Here is a 26,936-nt window from a genome sequence, read left to right as displayed (position 1 = left end):
GTCAATCGCAGCTCTCTGTTTGAAACCCAATTTCCGACCATTCGTCAAAATACACTGTCAAAAAAATACAACAGGTGGTACCACTAGTTTCTTCTATTTTCGAAAAGTTCGGTTTCTAGTTTGACAGAGGGTGTAATATTGCTGATATCAAGTGCGATTATTTCATTTTATAGTGCTTTAAGTCAGACAAACAGATAACTTTGTTTTTTTTTTAACGTGACTCATTTTTACTTTCATGTCATATAGTTTTTATTTTGTTATTTTATTTTGTTACTTTTGATGTTAAATGCTATTGTGTTTTTAGTATGGTATAGTTTTGATCTGAAAATAAAACTGTTCCATTTTCAAGATGACACTTTGTCTATAAATCATGCTGTCCTAAAAAGCCTTTGAAAAACAATCAGTGAGGTATCTCATTTGCATCCACTGAAAATATCTTTGTGCCAATTATGAAAGACACTATGTTTATTTAGTGCTGAAAAATATCTGATTCAAATTAAGCATTACATTTATGTGTGTTGCCTGCTTTTCTCTTTATTTATGATTCTGATACAAATTCAAAAGACACACACAAAAGTGATTTCCCTGTTTACTTTCTAAACGTATCCCTTTTACTCTCAAAGGCCAGCCTGGTTAGCCAATTGGTCAGCATATCCGCTCTCCAACCAACAAAAGGCTGTGTGTTCGAATGCTGCTGTGGCTTGGATGTTTGTGATTGTCTGTGGAAATACTAGTGGTGGTGGGCAATAGATGGCATTGGTGTAGTTACATTTAGTTGTAGTTGGTGGACTGAGTGGTGGAGACAGAGGGGTGTAGAGTAGGTGCACTCCCTCGATGAGTCGTTGGACTCCCTGGAGGTGTCATGTAATAATAAAAAAGCATCATTAGTATTCCCCCCCCCCCCCCTTTTCACTTATATAGCAGAAACTGTGTTGTCAAAATCATTTACATGGAATGATTATATTCTTGAATAGATGAAAATTGAAAGGAAAAAAAAAAAAGCTTAACTGATTTTCACAGTTGTAGTAATATTTGTTGGATCTTCACACCTTTTTTCTGACAAAACTGTATTCTATTACCAACACAGCACTTAGTCTTTATTTTTTAAGAGAGAAAGAGAGAGAGAGAGGAAAAAACCTTGTCTGTTTCAGTGAGCAGCTAATATTTTCATAAGCTAGGTAACTTTTGCTGTCTTGTTAGTTTATTTATTTATATATATAAATGAAAATAAATGTTCAGAAGACAAAAGTAATGAAGATTTCAAGGAAAGGAAATGATGGGATGGAAATCACTTTGAACGTACAAAGAATAGAAAATGTAAAATGTTTTGAATACCTCGGGAGTTGGATAACAGAAGACAATAGATCTAATTATGAAATTAAGAACAGAATTAAAAAAGCTATAAAGAAGCATTTTTCCAAATATACCACATATTAGAAAACAGAAATCTGAACAAACAGTTAAAAGTAATAATCCTCAAGACAATGATCTGGAGCGTTGGGATGTATGGATGTGAGTTCTGAACGATCAATAAGGAGATGAGTGACCAATTGAATGCACTTGAAATGTGGTGCTTGAGAAAAATGGGATTATCAGACTGAATGAGTGAGCAATGAAAATGTTCTTAAAAGATTCAAAATGAAAAGAGAATATATGTTTAGTATCCAAAGAAGAAAAATAACTAATTATATGAAGAGCCAAAGGCTTCATAACAGAAAAATAACGTTTGCAGGACATTTGACGAGAGTTTCTTCTGGAGAGCTTCCCAGAATAGTACTGCAGGGGATAGTGGGGGGAAGATCCCAATTGCAATGGAAAGACAACAACAAAGATCGGACTGGGAAGAATCTTACAGAAGCAAGAGATAGAGAGGCATGGAAGCAGATTGTTCATCAGCTGCAACCCTCTTAAAGAGGAGCCCACAGGATTATATTAAATACATATATAATATATATAATCTCAAAAACTACCAGTTGTCTGCTTTTAAGGCATAAAATCGGCAGCATAGAAATGCTGCAGCATTGAGACAGTTACCAAGGATGCTAGTGACAAGATGTGTTTTTATCAATTATCAAAACCGTTACACTAAAAAGGCATGTAGCTATGAAATTGCCAGGGAGATACCAAAACCTAGCTACAACATTGCATAAAAAAATGCTTAGCTGCATGTTTTGGAAATATGCTTTCTCTTTTAGTACAACTGCTCATATGTCAAAGGGTATTTGCTTAGAGATTAGTATAGCCAAGTGGATTTTTCTTTACACACTGCTATCTCTCTCATGATTCTCTTCATATAAATAACATGCCACACTCATCAAACCCAACTTATAGCTCATTTCCTACCTCCAGCTGCCTTGTTTTGCATTGTTTTTAATGACTGATAAGCAGAAGTTCTATTTGATGTTTATGTGGCTGTTGGTGTCAATTATTTTGCAGTATGCTTGTGAGGTCACAGTGTTAGCACATATCATTGACAGTTTTTGCATTCATGATACACAATTAAATTATTTTTTAAATCAAGCTTAAAGAAAGAATTTCTAAGAATTTCACCATCACTCTCAAACAAAACACCAAGGATGAAATTTTATTCCGCTGCACCATTTTGCAGTAACGTAAGATATCCTGTTCAATACTAACATTGAACAGGATATCTTAATATTAGCATATTATATAGTATAATATTAGCATATATAGGATTTTTAACAACTATAATAATTTTTAATAACTATATTGGTCATGGTCAAACTGAGAAGTAATTTCAGCTATATTCTCTATTATTAATTAATACTCGTAGACAGGCTTATACGTTGGTTATGCATCACTAAATCACTTAAGGAATTGAACAATGTAGATACGAATATAAATTAAATTACACTTTAATAAATATTTCAGATATTTCGGCAACGTCACATTGCCATCTTCAAAAGGAACTTACAAAAAAATTCACGTGCACGGAGGCACTACAACACAGTAACTGCGAATGAAGAGATGAAGCTATTGTTCTCCTAAAAGTCCTGATGGTGCCCTCTAGCGGGCTAAGTAGGTGTTCTTGGCCGTTGGGCTGAAGGCCTGCTGATGTAAGCCTCCCAAATTTGTTGAGGTTTGGAGAGTTTCTTAGGGCTGAGGCTGATTCCATAAATAGTCTTTTGAATTTGTATTTGCTATGGTGTATTACTGTAGCTTTCTTCCACCATATTCTGTGGCGTACTAAAAATACACTGCTGTTTGAGCAGTTACAGTTGGGAATGATGTAACGGACAATGACAAGCGCAAACTATCAGCGTTAGTTCACAGTGCATTTGTTTCGTAATCTAAAGTGTTAATCGAACAATTCCAATTATTAACTATTTAATCAATGTCAAAACATAAGCTGTAACCTTTAATATGTTGTATTGCATTTACTGTATTGCATTGTTATTATTTATAAACACAAACAAATTTTAATTTTTTAATTTTTTCCTTGGGAGTGCTGCAGTGTCGCAGTGCTTATGTACGGGCCGCCACTGGACTATTCCTTAATCAAACCATGGCATTAAGTTCTGCAAGGGGAAAGATATTCACAGTGCATGGGGATAGTCAGAGGATATCTGGGGAAAGCAATATCGCACTGTATAACCAAGGGCAAGAAAAGTAAATTGAGTAGGAGTTAGATGGATGAGTGCTATCATTGAGCATGATCTGGGAAAGAAGAAAAAAAAATGTTGCGGAGAGTATATAAGGAAAAAGGTGATCAGCTAACTCATGAACAGTATGAGGATCAGGCAAGAAAGGTGACCAGCATGGTAAGAAAAGCTAAATCAGATTATGAAAACCAAAAAGACAAAAGGAAATTCCATAAAGTTTTTTCATTATGTAGCCAGTAGGAGGAAGAATGACAATGGAAAGATATGAGTGCAGATGATAAAAAAGGTAAGAGAGGCAGATGAAATTGTTGAACAATGGAGTGACCATTTTGCAAAGGTATATCATCCAAGTGCTAAGTATAGATATTGTTATGGCAGAGGTAACACGGACTGATGTGAAAACAGAGGTTGATGAACTGCAGGTTCTTAGGATATTGCAAAATCTGAATGCAAATATACTTGTGAGATTGGATGGGATATTAACTCTCATTTCATGAGAATGTGCAAGGGAACTTGCAATGGAATCTCTTGAATACTAGGGGGACTCTGCCCACCACCTGGCGCCCAAAATAAAAAATAATGTAATATGAGGGTGGTCTGAAAAGTTGTCAGCCTAACAATGAAAAAACGAATTTATAATTTCAAAATTATTTTTATTTTTCAACATAATTTCCCTGAAGACTAATACATTTATTCTAGCGATACTTCAGCACCATTATCCCATCCCTGTAGTGGTTCTCAGTGAGATCTGCAAAATATCCCTCTACAGCTGCAATCACCTCTTGATTCAAATCTGTTCGAATCAAGATGTGATTCGAACTAAAACTCTTCCTCGCTGACCAGCAAGGAAGAGTTTTAGTTTGGGGAAGAGATAGAAGTCAGAGGGAGCCAAATCGGGAATATGTTGAATGTTCCAACAATTCATAGTGCAGATCCCTTAATTTTCCCATTGCCAAAACACTTTTGTGGCCAGGTGCATTGTCCTGATGAAAGATGATTTTTTTTCTTCTGCAAACCTGGTCTTTTCTCATGAATTTTTTGCCTGGTCTGGTTAAAAGATCGGAATAATATTTCCCGGTTATTGTTTTACCCTTTTCAAGATAATTAATAAACAAAATACCTTTAGCATCCTGAAACACTGATGCCATGACCTCTCTTGCTGATGAAACAGACTTTGGCGCTGAACAACCGGCTTCTGTCCACTGTTTTGACTGCTGTTTGGATTCTGGTGTGTAATGGTGAATTCAAGTCTTATCCATAGTAATAAATTGACATACAAAATCAGTTTTATTCTTGTTAAAATGTTCCAAGAACTGTTCAGAGATTTTCATGTGAGTGCGTTTTTGATCTACTGTGAGCAAGTGTGGCACCCATCTTGTGCAAAGCTTTTTCATTTGCAAAATATATCCTACACATTCTTTTAAAATGCCTACAGTCTCAGCAATTTCACATATTTTGACCAGCCGGTCATCAAATACCATATCGTGCACTTGATCAATGATTTCTGGTGTTGTTACACTTTATGGCGTCCTTCATGTGGATCATCTTTGGTGTTAAACCTTGTTTTACAAAGAATTTTATAACTGCATGATACTCAATTTTATCCATTTTAAGGGATACAGGCAGCACTTTTGCTTCAGACAACTATATAAAACAAACTACTTGATAGAATGACTTGCAATTTTACATGGATGCTTATGACAAATGTACCAACTTAGAAAAAATAAATCTTGCCGATAGTGTTGCCATCTATGGTTGAGACCGTGAACTTTTCAGACCACCCTCGTAGATATATAATATAATAAAATAATAAGATTCACAATTTAAAAAAAAAATAAAAGGTCAGAACTTTATACCCTTGACATAAAATATAAGAATCAATTCAGTGCATGGCTTTTTTGTAAGCACAGTGGGTACATGGAATATCTCATTAATGAAAGACCACTGGAACAACATGAATTAAATTTAGACTGTTTTAAGAGAGCCACCAATGAGATGGAAGAAGACAAAATGAAGTGTAAGCAATAAGGAAGATAACTTAAGAAATCTATTAGGAAAAATATTCAAGGATTAGCCTTCTGCAAACCACTATCGGCTGAACTTGAAAGAAGAACTGCAAATGTGTTGCTGATATCCATTATCAACTCATGACAGGAATGTTAAGAAATACATGACAAGCTCACAATACCATTAATGATGAATATATCATACTATTTGAAATGTGTCTAGGGTAGAGAAAATTCACCACTATGAATTTTCTGTGTATCAGAAAGCATTTCAGAGAATGAACATATCTTGCTTCCCTTGGGATGACAGAGTAGCTTTGTCCTCTAATTTGATAAACTGGTCATAAGAGAGGAGTGGCTGTAGCAAATTAATCATCCATAATCCCAACATTTATCAGAAGGAAGCTCATATCTCAGCAAAGCAACAATCTTTTGCAGAAGATGCCATTAATGAGCATGTCTGGAAAGCTATCTGCATAGCATTTGCATCAACTACTTGTCACATTGAGATGGTTCTTACATAGGATACTGATGGATTATTCTGTCGTGAAAATGGTGATTAGCAACATAAATCTATTATATGATCAACAGTACAGACATGTCTGACCTAATAACAAAGTAAGTAACAAAGACCATCTTACTTAGAATCTGTATGTTCTCAAGTACTATGATGGTACCCTACCTTATTATTCATTTATTAATAATTTTCTTTCAAATTGGTCTTATTTATTGTATCTTTTATTTGATCAAATACCACTTTTCTTTTAATGTGCTCAAACAACATCAAATCCATCTATAACTAGATTATCTGTTTTGTTTTTTAAAAATCAATATACCTAACATATAATCAAGATTTTTTTTTCCATAATTACGGCACATCAGATTAACTATGTGCTTGCATTATTGTACAATTAATAATGCACACAATTAATGATTATGTGCACCTCCATATCTTTATTTTCAATAGTTCAGCAGTTCATCTTCCTCCCCACTTAAGTTATTTTCAGAATTCCCACACCAATGGTTTCCAACCATTTCTTCTTCTGCAATAAAGACAATTATCAGACATATTGAAAAAAAAAGTAGTTTCATTAAGAATCAAACATAATTCGTGATTTCCAAATGATGTTTGGAAATCAAAAATTAGATCCTGTGACACTTCAAGAATTCAATTATTCCAACCATCACTGGTTATCACTTCAAGCCAACTGACATTATACACAATTCCCGTCATGATGGGAGGAATCTTTATATGGACTTTTTCAATTGAAGGTGAGTTAGCCAATCTCATATGGAGGTACAGGGTTTTTTCTCCCAGAAACTCGGGTTTTTAATCCTGCATACAGACAAATCGGCCCTTCAGAATACATGCAATTTATAGGCAAAAAATACTAGTTGTGGTGGTGGGCAGTAGATGGTGTTGATGTAGTTGATCGGTAGCACAGGTTCGGTGTAGTGAAGACAGAGAGCTGTACAGTAGGTGTCCTCCTGCGATGAGTCTTTGGACTCCTTGGAGGTGTCACGAATAATAAGTTCTCTGCTTTTTCCACATTCCATTACTTCATAGGTTTGCATCATGCTTTGCTTATATCTTTGCATATGTTATTTATTTTCATTAATTATTTAGTATTTATGTTAAAAAAAGCAAACTATACTTGTCAATAAATTTTTTTATTCTTGTTTAATCCTTTTTCCAAGTATAAGCAAATAAAGTTTGTTAATGAAGTATCTTCAACAAATAGACTACTTGTATATAAATGCTGTTGACTTTATCAATTGCACTGCCTCTGTATCCCAATTATGCATAGTATGCTGAAACCATGGATCTATATTGTACTGAAAGACTCAAAGGTTGAAACTGCATTGGGTAGTGATCCTTCCCATAATGCACAACAACATACACACGAGAAAGGGAATGTGCCATGTATTACGGGATGAAAATGGTGCACTCTTCCTTCCATATATAAATGATCTACCCCAGCTAATTTCCAATCCAGTACAGTTTTGCTGATTACAGCATCACACTCCACCTTTTCATTTGACAAAACTTGAAAAGCACAAATCATCACAACATTCAGAACTCTAACCTCTACTACCTTAAATTCTAATCTTCAAAACATTCATCAATAAAGTTTGGATAACCTAGTCAACTTTAATACTAGCAAAACATACTTGTGCATTATTTCCCGCAAAAAAGAACCCTCTTCTTCCAATCTAGCCCTTAATAATCAAATCTCTATTCAAACTAAGATTTACCTTCTTGGAATAACTCTAACCTCAAATCCCCCCCCCCCCCCCCAAGGCACAAACATATCACAAATATTGCCTCCTGTGCATCCAAAAAATTAGGCCTCTTTCATTTATTGTGTTACTTTAATTCCAAGCAGCTCCTAATCCTGTACAAATCATAAATCTGCCCAACAACTGAATACTGCTCTCACATCTGGGGTAGTGCTCCTAAGAGCTCCCTGAAAATACTGATTTTATACAGAAAAGAGCAGCAAGACTGATCGACGATGGCAGATCTCTCTCTCACTAATACACTCCACTCACTTTCACATAGGCATTCAGTATCTGCAGCCTGCATCTTCTATAGATAATTCTCCCACCCTCTTATAAATCCACCTCAATGGCATCAGATTTGTATCAAGAAGTCTCCCCATCCTCTTTCATCTCAAATCTGTCCAAATGTGTGCAGTAGCTAACCAACACCTTCTCACAGTTCAACTCCAAACCCATAAAAAAATTCCACTCTTCTTCATTCATCCTTCCCACAGCCAAGCTCTGGAACAGTCTTCTACCACATGTATTTTAAGGAATACAATCCAGAGCTTTTCAAGCCAAACGTGAATAAGTTCCTTACTGCCCATCCACGGTACTAGTGTACTATAGGTTGACTAACCACTTGTGGATGGATTCTCAAAAAAATGTGAATTCAACAGCTTCTATATGAGTAGAAAGCCTTATGTGTTGGCAGTACACTGACAGTTTTATTTCACAGTATTCATTCACAATAGAGAATATAAGAAAATAATTATTATATATTTAACTTACTTGCAAATATTCTATATGCAAACGCAATTATATTCTTGTTTTAATTCTGTGATCAAGCATAAGCAAAGTTTGAGCATGAAGTATCTTTATGACTAGCCTACTTATATGTAGAGGCTGTTGACTTCACATCAACTGCCTAGTGAGTAGCCATGTGAAAATATTTCATACACAAACTCTAATTGCTTGGTTCAAGGATTAAACAAGAACATAATTCGTTGTCAAGTATAATTTACTTTGGAGTAAAAGTGTTGTTTGCTGGTTTTCTATTCCTCGTGTTTTCCTTGTTCTGTGAAATCTTATTTCACAGAACAAGAAAAACTGCAAGCCACATGTTTCAGGTGGAATATTTGATTTCAAGGAAAAATATGAATGGCAAGTGCTTCCTCATTCCCTCAACCACAAAATCCTGATTTGAGACAAACCAGTAAACTGACCTTTTCCCTAAGATGAGATCATCCCTCCATGGAAACATCACTTCCACTGATGAGGTTTCTGCTGAAGTGATCTGACTTATCAAACACGACAACAAAAAAAGGTTCACTGACAGGAGTACAAGAATTAACCAAATGTTGGCCAGAACAGACTATACTTGTAAAAAAATATTTCGTTAGATGTTTCGATTTAATACAGGAATGCAGTGTGAGAACTTTTGAAATGAGGACAAAGACATGCTATTTTGTGAGCAGTTCATCAGGGTTTTTTATCCTCAGTATGAAATTAAGCATCCTCAGAAGCTCAAGTGTGCTTCTGATTTATATATATATAATGAGCAGATATGAGGTATATGAGAAGTTAAGCAAGCTAGATGTCAATAACGCAAGTGGATGTGATGACATATCACCACGTCTTAACAGAATGTTCCAAGGAATTAGCATCAACATTGGTTACCTGTTTAACAAGAGTCCTGCAACAGCACAAGTCTAGTGGAAGGAAGGTAAAATTTTCCAATTCACAAAGGCAGTGATAAGGCTACAAGTTACATGCTGATCTGTATATCTCGGATTGTAGTTAAAGTATTGGAGAAATTGGGGAGATAGGATAGAAAAGTAAGTTGATAACAGTAGTATTGTTTGTGCTTTATAGATCATGATATATGGGTTAGAAATAACAGTTCATCAAAGACTAGAAAGACTAAATGAGAGTTCTGAGAAAAATAGGGATGTGAGTAGATGACATCAATGGCAGAATCATATTAAAAATAAAGATATTTGGTGGAACTTAGTTAAAGGGAGATTGTGTTTCACCAATTTGCAAATGTACTATAACAAGGTGATGAACAATATTGGACGAGGAAGATGCATATAAGCAAGTTTTTTTTCTAAGTTGGTGCCTATAATAGATGTACCAACTTGGGGGGGGGATTGAAATTGCAAGTCATTCTATCAAGTAGTTTGTTTTATACAGCTATCTGAAGCAAAAGTGTTGTCTGTATCCCTTCCCTTGAAATGGATAAAATTGAGTAATATACAGTTTTAAAATTATTTGTAAAAGAAGGTCATCATCATCAAATTCCTGCCATGTACCCTCAAGGGGTGTACAGGATATGATAGAACTACATGAAAAAATTACATCACCACTAAATTCCTATCTACAATTTTCCTCCAAATCAGTCTGTTACCTGTCAAGACTCCAACATTACCAGATCTTATATTTCTATCGTCTAAGACACTTTTGTACCGTATCAATCCACCTATATCTTGGTCTTCCTCTGGGTCGTTTTGCTGCCAACCTGGCAGAGAAAACTTGTTTTGCTAATCTTTCTTCGCCCATTCTGTTTAAGTGACCATACCACCTGAGATTAGCTCTGCTAACGCATTCCTGGATGCCAACAATGTCAAGTTCTTTCCTAATATCCTCGTTTTTAATATGATATTGCCATTGATGCCATCTGTTCTAGTCTCTAATCTTTCTCAGGACTCTCATATCTGCGGTCTCTAGTCTTTGGTCAAGTGTTTTACTTCTGACCCCGCTCTCAGATCCATAAGTTAAAACTGGTTTGAACACTGTCTTGTATACAGCTAATTTAGTGTTCCGACTAATTTCTCTCTTATTTCCATATGAATTTATTCAATTGGCTTCCCACCATACCAGCTTTGCTGATTCTGTTCTCTATTTCCATATTTAATTTACCATCTTCACTAAAAATCGTGCCTAAGTAGTTGAAATGTTTTACTTGTTCCACAGGTTCTCCATTCATAACAAAGTTGACATTTTCAATGATTCTGCCTATTTTCATTGTCTTTTTATTACTGACCTTCATACCATATCTATTACAACAGCTATTCAATTTAGTCAGAGAATCTTGCAGACTTGTAGCGGATAGAAGTATAACATCATCCGCATAAAGCAAAGAGCTGACATTAACATCTCCAATTTTGATATTATGTTTAATACCACTTTCCATCATAATGTGATCCATATAGATAATGAATAACAGAGGAGATAATGTACATCCTTGTCTCACACCAGATTCAACATTAAACCATCTACCTATACTTCCTTCAATTCTAACTGCTGACTTACAACTCAAATAAAGACTAACTATTGCTTGATATAATGCCCCATTGGCACCAACAACTGTAGCTTATTGAAAAGCTTCTCTCTTGGCACCTTGTCATATGCCTTTTCCAAATCGACAAAACTTAAATACAGATCTCTGTTATATTCCCATGCTTTCTCGACTATTTATCGTAAAGTGAAGATCTGATGCTGACAGCCTCTATTTGGCCTGAATCCAGCTTGTTCTTCACCAAGTTTTTCTTCCACAATTCTTCTCAACCATTTCTCAAGTATACTTGCATAGATCTTGCCAGGAACACTCAGTAGGAAAATACCTCTGTAATTCTCATATTCAGTTTTATTTCCCTTTTTAAATATGGGTACTATGAGAGCTCTACTCCAATCATTGGGAATTCGTCCTTCTGTCCAGGCTTTCCTAACTATGCAGTGCAGCCACTGTAAGACTCTCATACCACCATACTTCAGCATTTCTGGTCGAATATCATCTACTCCTGCTGCCTTTCCACATTTCAAGCCTTTGATGGCTTATCACTGCTTGTTTCATTTAGCAGTTTTTCAAAGTAATTACTCCATACTTCAATGATATCTTTTTTCCCTGTTTTCATGTCACCTTTATCATCTCTAACTCCTTTTACAGCACTCTTTCCTCTATTCCTAAGCTTCTTCAACAACCTCCAGAATATTTTGCCACCTTCTTGATATTTATTTTCTATATTCTATAACAGATATTTGCCAAAGTCCTGCCATGACTTTTGTTTAGCTAGTTTTACATAGTGTTTAGCATTCTTGAATTTGTCTATGTATTCTCTAAGAACACAAGCTCACTTATTTAACAGGAACTTTTGATATGCTTTCTTCTTTTCCTTCACTGCCTCTTTAACTTCCTGTGTCCACCAGGGAGTTCTGATTTTTTTTTTTTTATCCTTGCAGACAACCTCACCACATGCCTCTCCGGCAGAATCAATCAATCAATGTTTTCTTCAGAGTTTGCCACTGAATCTCCAAGGTTTGATTCCTGTTCTCAAACTCTTTCATTTTTTCTTCAATAATCTTTGTGTATTTTAGTCTACAGTTCACATCTGAGAGCTGCTCAACTGCTCAACTTTTATTCGCTTTAAAACTTTCTTACATGTTATTCTTTTCGATATGAAATTTAATTTTATCCTGCTCAAGACTAAATAGTGATCACTTCCAATTTCAAATCCTCTGTACACTCTGGTGTCCTGCACCAGGGAGTAAACATCACTATCAACAATAACATAGTCAATGAGACTTTTCTTATTCCTAGCCTCTTCTCTCCATGTGAATTTGTGCACATTTTTATGTTGGAACATGGTGTTAGCAATAACCAGTCCATGTCCTGAGCAGAAATCCAACAGATATTTGACATTATTATTAGCTTTGCTCTTTTCTCCAAATTTCCCCAAAATATTTTTGTATGTCTCACAATCATTTCCTACTCTGCCATTTAGATCCCCAACAAGGACCAACTTTTCCTTTTTCACTGTGTCAGTAGCTTTTTCTAAAGTCTCAAAAAAATTCCTCCACTTCTACCTTAGTAGAACCTTCTGTGGGACCATAGGCACAAATAAATTGTCCAGTTCCCCATTCTCATATTTGCCCACATTACTCTACTTGAGACTGACTGCCATTCAAGAAGATTAGCCTCGTATTTTGTATTGAATACTATGGCTACTCCTTTTCCTTGATTGTCATTGCCTGAATATAACATTTTGTATTTATTGCTCAGAAAGATCTCACCAGTTTTGGTCTTTTTTGTTTCAGTCACCCCTATTATGTCGATCTGGTACTTATCTAATTCCTCAGCTAGCTCCATTTCTTTGCCATTCAGGCTTCTTATGTTGATAGTACCGATCTTTAACTCTGGTGATTTTGAGTTCGGGTTTGTTTTCATATTTGTTCCAGTAGATGACTTTTTTGCTGTTCGCCCTGGTTCCCTGGCAAAAACAATGGGGGGCCTTGTTTAACTGGGCGACGCCCCAGCCGGCATGAAATTTTCTCATGTCATACCATCATTTTTATTTTGGTTTAACCAATAAGAATACAATTTGGTCGGCTATATCCAAAACTGCCAGCCCATCCTCGTTTGTTCAGTATCCAAGTAGATACTCAACAGGGTGCACCACGAGAAGGTGAGGATTGGACATTACGTCAGAAGCCCTAGTCGGTGACTATGTGGAGGTCTTCTCTCAGTTATACAGCTTTGATCCTTAAGCACTCCCACACCAAAAGAAATTCATTCAAAGTTCATAAAAGTTTACAGGCACTCTTCTCGTTTGTTTTCAACAATTAAGAAATGAGCTGCTGAGTTTAAACATGGTCATACCAGCCTCAAAGATGATTCACATGAAGGATGTCCAAAAAGTGTAACAACACCAGAAATCATCGATCAAGTGCACGATATGGTATTGGGTGACCGGCAAGTCAAAGTGCGTGAAACTGCTGAGACTATAGGCATTTCAAAAGAACATGTAGGATATATTTTACATGAAGAATTGCAAATGAAAAAGCTTTGCACAAGATGGGTTGCTGCACTTGCTCACAGCAAATCAAAAATGCACTCGCATGAAAATCTCTGAACAGTGCTTGGAGAGTTCTAACAAGAATAAAACTGATTTTGTATGTTGGTTTATTACTATGGATGAGACGTGGATTCACCATTATACACCAGAATCCAAACAGCAGTCAAAACAGGACAGAAGCCGGTTGTTCAGCACCAAAGAAGACAAAGTCTGTTTCATCAGCAGGAAAGGTCATGGCATAGGTGTTTTGGATGCTAAAGGCATTTTGTTTATTAATTATCTTGAAAAGAGTAAAACAATAACTGGGGAATATTATTCCAATCTTTTAACCAGACCAGGCAAAAAATTTGTGAGAAAAGACCCAATTTGCAGAAGAAAAAAATTCATCTTTCGTCAGGACAATGCACCTTGACACAAAAGTGTTTTGCCAATGGGAAAATTAAGGGGTCTGCACTATGAACTGTTGAAACTTCCACCCTATTCCACAGATTTGGCTCCCTGTGACTTCTATCTCTTCCCCAAACTAAAACTCTTCCTCGCTAGTCAGCGTTTTTCTTTGACTCAAAAGGTGATTGCAGCTGTAGAGGGATAATTTGCAGATCTTACTGAAAACCACTCAGTAAGATCTGCCAAAAAAAAAAAAAAAAAAAACGGGGGGGGGGGATAATGGCACTGAAGCATCGCTGGAATAAATGTATTAGTCTTAAGCAAGATTATGTTGAAAAATAAAATTTTGAAATTATAAATTCGTTTTTTCATTGTTAGGCGGAGAACTTTTGAGACCACAGTACAGTGGTATATTTAAATTTTGCAAAGGCTTTTGATAGATTGCCACACCGCAATTGGTAACTAAACTGAAGCTGATGGAATTGGATTTTAGATTAATGAGTTGGATAGGCCATTGGCTCTCAGATAGGAATCAGCAAGTTGTGCATGGTGGTATACAGTATCCTGAAAGAGGCACGTCACTAGTGGTATGCCACAGGGGTCTATTTTGGGATAGTTATTCAATTTGTAAATTAATGACACTGGGATGGGTTTAACTGGTGATATACAACTGTTTGCAGATGATACAAAACTAGAGAGAGTGATGAAAAATCAAGCAGATGTTGTGGCCATAAAGGAGGACTTGAATAGACTGTACGAGTGAACAAACAGCATGGAACTGTCAATTCAATGTTGCAAAGTGCAAGGGTCTGAAATTTGGTAGGCAATAATGGGATGCATTGCAATTTAATATTATAATGGCTCATATATATTTAATACACTTGGTGTGGAAATTTCGGAAGAAGTTTAAGAAACAAGAGAACTTGGAGTAGTAGTGGACAAGAAACCAAAGTTCAGAGGTCTCATTGCACAAGCTGTGAAGTTGTTACATTGGATACAGGCAGTCCCCCGGGTTACAAACGAGATACGTTGCTGAGAACGTCTTTAAGTCTGATTTGTACATAACTCGGATCCCTGATGAAAGGTGCATATGCAGTAATAATAATAATAATAACAACAATATTATAATGGCTCATATGCAGCAATAATAAAACAGTGTAATAATAACAATAAGTTGCAGAAACTATTGTGCTCTTTTTTTTTTAATTCAAACAAACAGAAAGTAAAAACTAACTCATACATGTGGGTTTGTTCATATGTGCGGAAGAAACTAGTTCCCAAATTATTAAGTTAATTATTTAATTCAGTGGTTCCAAAACTTTTTTTGGCTCATGCCACCCCTTAGTATATCAGGATTTTTTTTCATGGCTCCCAAAGTCAGAACATAGGCACCTACCTAACAGTTGCAGTGCACAGTTGGTGTATTTATTTCAGTGAAAATATTGAAATATTTCATGGTGCACAGTTTGGGAACCACTGATTTAATTATTAATTATCCTTATGGGGAGCCCGTTCATAAATATGAAACGCCGTAAGTCGGGTCATCCGTAACCCGTGGACTGACTATAATGGCAATGATGTGGTGGATCAACGTGCTGAAATCAGTTCTGCTCCACTGTATAAAGCATTGATCAGGCCTTGTATGGATTATTGTGCACAGATTTGGTTCACTAGTTTTCATAGTGATGAGGATTTATTGAACATACTTCTGCTGTCTGTTATGGTGTTGAAAGTGGTGGGGGGGGGGGGGGGTTAAGTTCACAGAAGACTGAAAAAGGTGGTAACTGATCTTTGGGCTCTGGGATATGAAGTCAGAATGAGGGAATGCAGTTTGCAAAACCTTATGAATAGGAGAAAGAAGGGGGGGGGGTATGATTGAAACATTCAAGTTGGTAAAGGATTGTTACCAGGTTAATGTGGAAAAAACTTTTCAAAGAATGGGGGGAAAATGGTAAAACAAGGGGGATATCCCTGGAAGCTTGTATAAGGATGATGTGAGCAGGGAGAAAAAGGAGCAGGTTCTTTGCATGGAGAGTGGTTAGTGAGTAGAATGTGTTGGCTGACATTGTGGTGAATGCAGATACACTGAATAAGTTTAAAGCAAGCTTTGATAGGGTTTGTAACAATATATGCCTCACCCGAGTCTTTAGACTCCATGGAGGTGTGGTAATAATAATAAAATATAAACATATGGACAATTTCATGCGTACATCCTAATACCAAATTCCAGCTATAACAGATTTACTGCAACATATAATTTCAACACATTTTGCTTTTGTGTTCCTGCAAATGACTGAAATATACATTAGGATGGCTCAACCAATTTTTCTCAGGAATACACATAACAAAATTTCAATTACAAAAATTCATCCCATCACAATTTGAGAATAACTTGTGGATAGACAAAACAAATCATTATGTGCTTATGCATGTTGCACAACGTGATTTAAAAAACCTCCAATGCTCCTCTCAAGTTTTAGGCATTACATTTACTAAAACTTTAGCTAATATCTTAATTTTCTAACAGAGAAATAAAGTATAATCCAATCTTTCATTCAAAATGGTTTTAATCCAAACAGTACAAAAATTAAACAATTTTTTAAAAATTTTTATGTGAATCTCAGAAAGGTTTGTTAACCTATCATATGTTCCAGCACAGTATGTGAGTTAGAGGGCACTTTAAGGTCTCCAATAACAAAGGTAGTTGTCTTATATGGAGTGATGAAACTCATCAAAAACCTACAAATTTTATCAAATATCAATATTCAGCTAACAGCTTCTTGGTTGAAGAGCAGAGATGCTAGCCACTTAGTAAGCTAAACTAACATATATTTCATCATCATCATACACCAAACCGTCACCTCCAAAAAATTTGAAAAATACAATGAAAACACCTGCTAGCTATATGATACATGTGGCACATATATTAGGTATCATAAAATTTCAGATTTACTTTCTCATGCAATTATTCAAAACATTTGCAAAGCTTATTTCTACTTAACCAGCTGGCCAGCAAAAGTGAGCAAAGATCACATCTGTCTTCTTGGTTTTTTAATCAAGATATTTTTAATCAAAATATATGGGAATATATTTTGATATAGCTATATGATACATATGATTTATTGTATAAAGGTCAATGTGAAAAATATAGTGTGTGTGTGTGTGTGTGTGTGTGTGTGTGTGTGTGTGTGTGTGTGTGTGTGTGTGTGTGTGTGTGTGTAAAATACACACACACACACAGTCCAGTTAGCCTAGTGGCTGTGCACTTTGCAACCATGTGCCTGGGGAAGGAGTGTCCTAGGTTCGATTCCCATTGGAGACATGAGGAACTCAAGGATCTTCCTCAGCCACAGCCAAGTTAGCAGGTCTTGGGTATGGACAGTAGAGTTTTTTTCTCCCAGTTTATCCTGAGGTTTTTCTCCAAAGCAGGCAAACCGGCCTTGAGAACTCAACACTACAGGACATAGGATACACCGTGGCATAGGACTGACCACCTTATCCTGTGAACAGTTTGAGGTCTGATGATTAATAAAATCCTCGACACGCAAGGTAAAAGAGAGTAAAAAGAAGATAATATAATATATATATATATATATTGCTAGGTTTGTATTTTGGTATTATGGTAATTACATATTTCTGATTTCTAATGCATTTTTTTTCATGTTTACTTTTAAGAGTTTTAGTTTCTCCAAAACTTAAAATAAATATCATATATTACAATCACTTATTTTAGTCTCATTGTTTATTATAAAAAATGTATATATAATTATTTACATGAAATTCATTAGAGATTTCATAAGAAATATACTTTCTCTCTCATACTTACACAAATTTAATTTCACAAATAAAAAGTTTTCTAAAAACAAAAGAAAACAATTTGGGGGGGGGGGGGGGGGGATAAGCAAACAGAATTTGCACATGAGGTATCTTGATGAAAATATAAGATTCTGCATTGATTTAACCTTAGTATCATTGTGGGTCTAGCTCCCACTAATGAAAGCTCAATAAAGGGTGAAACTGGTCTGGGTAGTGATCATATACATAATGCAAAAGTATTATAGGATACTGAGGCAAATGATATAGTCAACAGCCTCTAGTAGACTAGTCTTGAAAATACATGTGCAAACTTTGTTTGCTCACTCTTGGGTAAAGGATTAAAATAAAGAATGTGATTTTTTGAAGTAAAATATACTACATAATCAAATTGAAAAACTTTCTATTATCTATTATTAAGAGTCACTTTGCATGAGAGAATGACATTATGAAAGACTGAGTTTGATAGCATTACAGTTGGTGAATGTATTAGTGATCCTTTCTTCTGTCAGAATTAATTTCCTTCTTGTCTGCAGTATTAGAAAAAAGTCAACATTCTACCTAGAAGTAAATAAAATGTCCTCACTCCAGTTTCTTTCATTGACAATCAGAGGGCTAAATAAACAAACAGTAGACCAAAAAGTACTACAGGACCTCTCTTACCAAACTGTGTTACTGTTTTATCCTTTAAAAACCCAATTTTAGAGGCTTCCATCTTCTAAATAGAAGTGGTAGTGGTGGAAGATTTCTGGTGATTCATTCACCATTTGAAAGAAAAACACTTTCAGATAAATTTATAAGTCTCTGGTCAACCACCACCATCTGTTCCTTTTATTTTTCTCTCCAAAAAAAGAAACCCACATTCCTATTCCAACCTCCAACACAACAAAATCAAAACAATTCTCATACCTGTTAGCTGTGCTACTTCCTCAATGTCTGTGATGGTACACATCACTTCAAACTGTCTGTTAAAACTCAGTAGTGCTCTCCTTGTATGGATAGGATGAAACAACATGTAAAATAAATTTTCAGTAACAAACATAGTTTTGCTATACAGGTTCAGTCTATTAAACTAAAATAATAATAATTTCTCGATATCCATTGGCCAAAATGTAACACAGTTATTGAACTTGAAAAACTGTCATTACCATGCATCATCTGCATTATGAAATGCTGCCAAAGTTTACCAATATTTCATAAAATGATTTATTAGCATAAGTTTTTATTCTCTTTATAGAGCTGAAGTGAATTTAATTCTAATGATAAATTCGATTTCAAGACAGAGCATTAAAAGTCAACTAATCACTAGCTGCATTACATTAATGAAGATAAACAGGGAGAGGATATGAAATAAGTTTAATTATCCTGATTCCTAATTTTTTTATAAGATTGCTTAATACAAAATTTACCTAATTTATTTTAAATTTTTTTTAAAAAATTCAAAAATAAAAATTCAAATAAAAGATGGTTTTTAGTAATTCTAAAAACCATCTAATTCTGATTATAAAGTAATATTATAACTAGAATTTACATCCAATGGATGATATTTTATTTTATTATACCTCAGTACTCCATTTGGTGCCATCCATGGGATTCACATCAGTTAAAGCACACAGAATAGCTTGTTTGCTTAATTTATAAAATTTATCTAGCAGTTTTCTTAGACGCCAATAAGGAAGAACTTCTCTGTTGCCAAAATCAACATACTGGACCTCCACCATGGAATCTCCTGGTAATCCTATTACTTCTGCTCGGTACCACTGCTTATCAAGGGAATATTGGGCCACACATATCATACCTGAAAAGCACAGAAGTTAAAGAAAAAAAAGTTTTTATCCACATTAAAGCAGAGGCATATTTATTGTCAATGCAGACTTACATAAAGAAATGTTGCCAATTTCAATGGCCTTCAAAATATTCCTTTATCTTTATGCATCACACCCACTTGCTGAACGCAGGATGACAACAAGGAACAAGAATATTTTGAAAATTTTTTGAATTACTTACTTCATTTTTGACGGTACATAAGATATTTGAAAAAATGCAGCACTTAAGCAAGAAAGAAACATATTACAGAATTTAATTTTTAATATTTGAAACTAAATACTTACTTGAGTATACAGAAATAAAAACATAAGCAATGGTAGAATGATATCAGGGATGATTTGAGATGAAATATCCTGCCTGCTGATGATTCAAAACTAAGTAAAGCAAAGGTTAATAAAGGTGATGTAGTGATGTAGAGATATTGCAGAAGGATTTAAACTAAAAGTACAGAAAAAGAATAATGGTTGCCAGTTTAATGTGGAAAAGTGCAAGTTATGCATTTTGAGATGAAAGGATTACAAGTTATGAACTGCAGTGACAGAATAAACTATACAAAAATAAGGGATTTAGGATGATAGTCGACAAGCAGTTGAAGTTCAGAAGGCACATTACACAAGTGGTCAAACCAGCTCTTTAGATTACCTGGTTTTGAACAGCCCATTATACTGACAAGGGGAGGGAGGGAAGGAAGGGTGGGAGAGAGAGAGCGAGAGAGAGACTATTATTCCTCGTTATGTAGCTAGTGGCTATTCTGCTAAAAATATTCATGAATATTAATAATGTCGAGTTATTTTATGATTCTGCAGCAACACCCTTGGTATTCTCGTATCCAGAATTTTCAGTCTTTGATCAACTGTTTTATTTTATAATAATCAAATTTCTAATATAGATCCTCAAGAAATGTACAGGATACTATGAATAGTAAGTATTATGTGATGTTTACATTATTATTAATTTCCCATCAACAAATTTCCTCCAAATTAATCTGTAATTTTTTGCAGGACTCCAATACTGTCAGATCTATTTTAGCTTCAAAGTCATTTTTAACTGCCTCAAATCCATCGAGATCCTCATCTTGCTGGGTCTTTTTCCTGTCATCTTGGCATCAAAACACCTGTTTTCCTGCCTTTCTTCTCTCATTTTGTTTAAGTAACCATAATCTTAGATTATCTCAGCTTTATCTAAGATTATCTTAGATTATCTCATTTGTAAATGTTAACCATGTAAAGTTCCTTCTTAATATCTTAATTTTTATGATGTGGCCATTAATGCCATCCATTAACTGCTATTTTTTTTTCCCTCCCCAAACTATCATATCTATTGACCTGCTTTGATAACCTCTATTTCTTATTCCAATTCTCAGGTTCATAAGTTAAAACTGGTTTGAATACTGTCTTGTATACTGATAGAACAATTGCTTTATACTCACAATAAAGAAAATAACACTTGACATTAAAACTTCTATATCAAGATTATCAGGAATACAGTTTGTGTCTTGTTCATATATGTGTATTCCTGATGATTATTTAACTGTCTATACTAGCCTGATCTCTGATAAAAAAAATTTTAAACTAATTTTAAAAAAACTGAATTAAAAAAAACATTTATATATATAATAAAGTATAATAAAAGAATATACAGATGATCAATAAAAAATTATTAAAAGTGGACCTACATTAAATGTACCTCGACAGTCTAGTTATCCTTAGGTTTTCTTGTGTTGGGGTTCAGCCATCATGTTCTTCTGAATGCTATATGGGTTGCAAATGAGCCTTCCAGACTATTTAAATTGCTAATCCATTATTCTTGTTAAGCTTAGGATGATAAATCAGTATCTAACAAGCTTTGAATTTTCTTTGAAATCAGATTTCAGTGCAGTGAAGGGACTTGGTGACTTTAAAACTGATTCGGTGAGAAGTTTGGAGTGCATGCTCAGAAAGCCTGTTTTGGTGAAGGAGTTTAATGTGGCATTTGTGTTCGCCTTTTCTTATTAGAATTGTGTATCCTGTTTCATCTACGTATGGTAAGTTGCAGGTGCACTGAATTTTGTAAACCCCCCAGATGGGCAAGGTAAGGAAGGAAATTTTCGATGAGCTAAGCATGCTTTTAATTTTGCAGGATGTTTGAATGTTGTTTTAAAATTGTATTTATTTTTCTATTTTTTATTGTATCTATTTTTCCTGCTATTCCGCTAATGTGGAATGGCTTCGGCATTCTTGTAATCTTTTTTTTACCTTTCATGGCATTATTGTGGAAGAGCTTGTGCACTTTTTTTTTTTGTTGTTGTAATAGCCATTCTTTACAAAGGTTTGCTATTTTCACATTCATTCATTCTTCAGCACCTGCTTGCTAGAGCAAATTGTTAGAGCTCTATGTTTGAGGATGCTGATGATCCTTGTGTTTTGGATGGTGGTAGGAATCTGTGTATTATAATGTATTGGCCTGTGTGTGTAGATTAAACAGTAGACTGTAAAGAAAGGACAGCCTCTGGGAAGACATGTGAAAAGTGTGTCTAGAAAAGGAAGGGAGTTATTGTTTTCAATCTCAATGGTGAACGGGATACATCTCTGTTTGTTCAGGTGGCTTATATTGTAACATTTGAGGTCATGGGGCCATATGATGAATATATATTGTCAACATATCTGAGCCAAACTTTGGGGTTTAGATTTGTTGAATCTACAGCTCATTGCTCAAAGTCTTCCACTAAAAGTTAGCTTTGTGGTGGGGGTGGGGCATGACCATACCATGCTTTTTGTAGGTAGAATTATTTTGCAACACAAAATACTCACAGAGTGAAGTACATGGGCAAACAGAGGGCTATGATTTTGGTCAGAATTTTTTCTGTAAGAGAAGAACTGTGCCATTGATCAGGACATTAGTGAGAAGGGGAGTTCTGTCAAAGCTGACTAATAAATCTTCATTGTTGAGTGTGATTTTTTAATTTTGTTTATGAAATGTGAAATTTTTATGTAGGAGGAATGACCAACCAACTCCTTGAGTGTCATCCCTAGATTCTTGGCTAAGTGATAATTAGAACTGTTGATTCTTTCAACTAAATCTCTAAATTGCAGTAGTAGGTTTGTTTAGTTATTTTTGACAACCCCAACACAAGAAAACCTAAGGATAAAAGAACTGTAGATGTGCATCTGATGTAGTTCCACTTTTAATAATTTTTTTATCATCTGTATATTTATTTTGCTTTTTATAATATATAAATTATGATTTCTTATTTTATTTTATTCAGCTTTTCTTTTTTAGTAATCTTCATTAATCTAGAGGTCAGGTTAGTGTAAATGGTTAACAAAGCAGTTATACTATAATGCACTTACGGTTATTATCATGTAGCTTGTATCTTGTTTATACATACATGTGTGTATGTATTCCTGATGATAACCTTAATATAGAGGTCAAAACATCACATGCCAATTTCTTAATTGCTCTAACACATGTATTTTTGTCTCTATAAATTCTACATAATGAATGCTGATTACCATGTAACCTTGAAAGAAAGAAAGAATTGTATATAGACGTTGAAAGAGTCAAATGCCGCAAACTTGCCTCCTGCCCAAATGGCAGTTGCTCCTTCTGGTCCCTTGCCAAGGCCTGGGCATAACCTCTTCCCACCCAGGTATCCACCACTCTCACATCCTGATGGTACTGTAGTTACTTCACCTAAAGACAAGGCCAACTTACTGGCATCACTCTTCTCTTCCAATTCCTGGATTGATCTAGTTCTGATGGTATCCCACCTATTGTGCTAAAAAATTGTGCCCCAGAACTAACACCTATCCTGTATTGTCTTTTCAATCTATCTATCCTATTCAACTGGCATCTACTCTACAACATGGAAAGGTTCATATCCAGCCTATCCCACAGAAAGGATGATAACCGTAATATAGATAACCTTAATATAACCTTAATAACTTCCGTGTGATGATACTGCGTTCCCCCTTTTTAAGGGAGTTCACGGTACCATCTAGGGCTCCCCACCTCACACCAAATTTTATCCGGACTCCGGAACCGGCATAGGCCAATATCAAACCTATGGCTGGGTCAGTATTCCTGACTGTAATCCGCGTGTCCTCAGACCGGTTTGCCTGCTTGCGGGATGAAAAACACCAGATAAACTGGCGAAAAAACCCTGCTGTCCATGCCCAAGAGTGGGCTAACTTGGCTATGGCTGAGAAAGATCCTTAAGCTCCTCACGTCATTGACGGGAATTGAACCTAGGACACTCCTTCCCCAGGCATATGGTTGCGAAGCACAAAGCCACTAGGCTAACCGTGCAGACAATTAATCAGTGACCAGCAGTTATGGTATCTGCTACTTGCGATCTACAGCTGATCTTCTTGCTTTCCCCACCCACCTCTGGATTCAGGCCATAGAGAAATTTGAGAAACTCATGTGACTGTCCTCAACATTTCAAAAGCATTCGATAGGGTTTGGCACAGGGACCTACTTAACAAACTGCCATCCTATGGTCTGCCTTCCTCACTATGCAACTGGACTGCCAACTTTCTCATTTGTCACTCACTACGTGCCATGGTTTACTCTTCTCAGATTTCTCCACCAATGCAGGTGTGCCCCAGGGTTCTGTCCTTTCACCCACTCTTTTCCTCTTGTATATAAATGACCTACTCTCACAGACTTCGAATCCTATCCATAGCTTTGATGATGACAGTACACTCCATTCCTCCTTTTCATTCCACAACCTTGTAGTGCTCAAGTATTAGAACCTCAAGATCTGCCATCACCAGGGACCTGAACTCAGATCTCCTTGCTATATCCCAGTGGGGTAAGGACAACCTTGTAGACTTCAATGCCACCAAAACTCGGTTCTGTCTGATCTCTTGCAAGAAAGAGATCACTTCTCTCCTCCTCCTTATTTTCAGTAATACTGTGATCAAAACATGATGATCAGATTTCTCTTCTTGGACTGACCTGCACCTCTGATCTTTCCTAGCACAATCACATTCTAATTATAGCTTCTGCAGCCACCAAAAAAACTTGTTCACTGTACTTTTCATATAAGGCATTACTTCTCTATACAAAGTCCAAATGGAATATTGCTCCCATATTTGGAGTGGTGCACCAAAATCCTCTCTAAAACTGCTCGATTCTATTCAGAAAAGGACAATCTGGCTAATTAACAATCCCTCTCTCACACAGACATTTTGCCTTGTGCTGCTTCTACAGATACTTTCATGGACAGTGCATTGAAAGTATCTGTAAAATGAAAGAATGGAATTTCATCTATAATTCACCCATCCAATCTTAATCCTATTTCAGTTTTTATATTTACCTAAGTTCTGACCTTCCTTTTAACCTAAATTTAACTTTCCAAATTATACAGTATAACTACTATAAACTTTTATATCACCATATATAACATCTTAGCTTGAATATTATTTATTACAACTACCTTTCTATATTATAAAAAAATAATAAATGAATTTGTGATTTTTCAAATTAGTTACTCCAGATATCAGAATATTATTTTTTTTTTCAGCTTTGATATCAACATTCATCAACTCTGATTCCTTTTATGGCCCTCTTTCTTAGCAGTCTAACATTTGTTCACTGTCCTGATATTTTTCTTCTCTCCAAAACTTACTCTTGACTATGAGCTGCTATTACACTTAACTTAGTCTTTCCTTATTTTATTTTAATTTTTTTGAAAATACAGAATCGTGGCAGTGACAATTAAGCTAATTGACAATTGTTAATATGAAAAATCATTAGAACAAAAGTTTCTAAGCTGAATATTGCATTAAGTCTAATAATAAAAAAACTAGATCACTTTAAAAATACCCCAAAAACATTGGTATTTCTCCTCCACAGACACACATACCTCTATAAGTTGCACCATTCAACTGATTTCAACCAAATTTGAAACATAATGTTCTTCTTTATCATGTGAAAAATTCACATCATCAAAGTAAAATACAGTAAGGATTATGTGGTTGGGGGATCATATCTGCATTTTGCATCATTCAAAACATTATCAGCTAACTTTAGAATACAGTAGTATCTTACATTACTAATGCTATGAAATTCATCCTAAAGTAAAATAATGAGGAAGAGTGACTACTGAGTCACTCTTCCTCATTGCTAAAGGTTTGTTTTCCTGAAACCTAACTGGATTAAAATGACGAAGATAGAGGAGATGAGAAAGGAATTGCAGGGAATATCTTTCTCTGTAAACAACTGCAGTGTTTAACTTTTTTCAAATTCTGAATATATTTGATTTTTACATTGTTGAATGTCACCTGACAATGTTCTTATTGCACAACAAGAAAACAAAATAGTGAGCAGGGTTTTAAACTCAAGAAGGGAGAGGAAAGCAAGATGTTATAGACATTGCAGGTTGCATCACTCAAATGATTATTATTTATTCCTCACTGCTTTACTTCTTTCATATAACAGAAAAGTAATATCTCAAAATCTTTTAATATGTAAAAAATGATCAAGTCAAGGAGTGTAGGGGGGGGGGGGGAGGGGCATTGCAATAGTTGTGTCACTTCAAGGAACTGGTTCTCTTCAGACGTGTGGAAATTTCTCCTATTACTGCATGTCCCTAAGTTTTCTGAAATGACAACATTACCACTGCAGTTAAAAGAACTTCCTTAGAAACACACGCACATCCTTAATAAACTACAACAATTCCACATCCATTTTGCCAATATTTGCAGCATAAATGCAAACAAAAACATGACCATTTGTTTCTGAAAATCTCAAATAATAGCTCCAGTAATAGTATATTTGTACACCTTTGTGAGAAGGAGAGACCTGTATTTATACAGTTTTATATTCTGTCAGAAATACCAAATCTTCAATCTCTCTCTCTCTCTCTAGCTTAAGATTTATTTCCCCATTCTATAACATTCATCTGATATGTTCTGCTTCCCTAATTCTAAAAATCACTCAGGCCTAAGTTTTCTGAAATGACAACATTACCACTGCAGTTAAAAGAACTTCCTTAGAAACACACGCACATCCTTAATAAACTACAACAATTCCACATCCATTTTGCCAATATTTGCAGCATAAATGCAAACAAAAACATGACCATTTGTTTCTGAAAATCTCAAATAATAGCTCCAGTAATAGTATATTTGTACACCTTTGTGAGAAGGAGAGACCTGTATTTATACAGTTTTATA

The 26,936-nt window shown here is 35.3% G+C and overlaps 1 protein-coding gene across 2 annotated transcripts in view; it reads right to left on the bottom strand.

Moving 5' to 3' along the window:
* qin (tudor domain-containing protein qin) overlaps positions 1-26,936 on the bottom strand; it is a 544,378-nt gene that overhangs the window by 181,201 nt on the left and 336,241 nt on the right. For both annotated transcript variants that reach the window (XM_090401282.1, XM_090401283.1), the window contains one exon: positions 19,509-19,744. In XM_090401282.1, the coding sequence (XP_090257408.1) occupies positions 19,509-19,744 (236 nt within the window). The remainder of the gene's footprint in view (positions 1-19,508; positions 19,745-26,936) is intronic.

The sequence above is a fragment of the Typopeltis vanoorti genome, chromosome 12 (assembly GCF_054136105.1).
Source record: "Typopeltis vanoorti isolate ZY-2024b chromosome 12, IOZ_Tvanoo_1.0, whole genome shotgun sequence".
Classification (NCBI taxonomy): Eukaryota; Metazoa; Arthropoda; class Arachnida; order Uropygi; family Thelyphonidae; genus Typopeltis; species Typopeltis vanoorti.
Note: the sequence above shows the minus strand (reverse complement) of the source record. Positions and strands in the feature narration are given on the sequence as shown.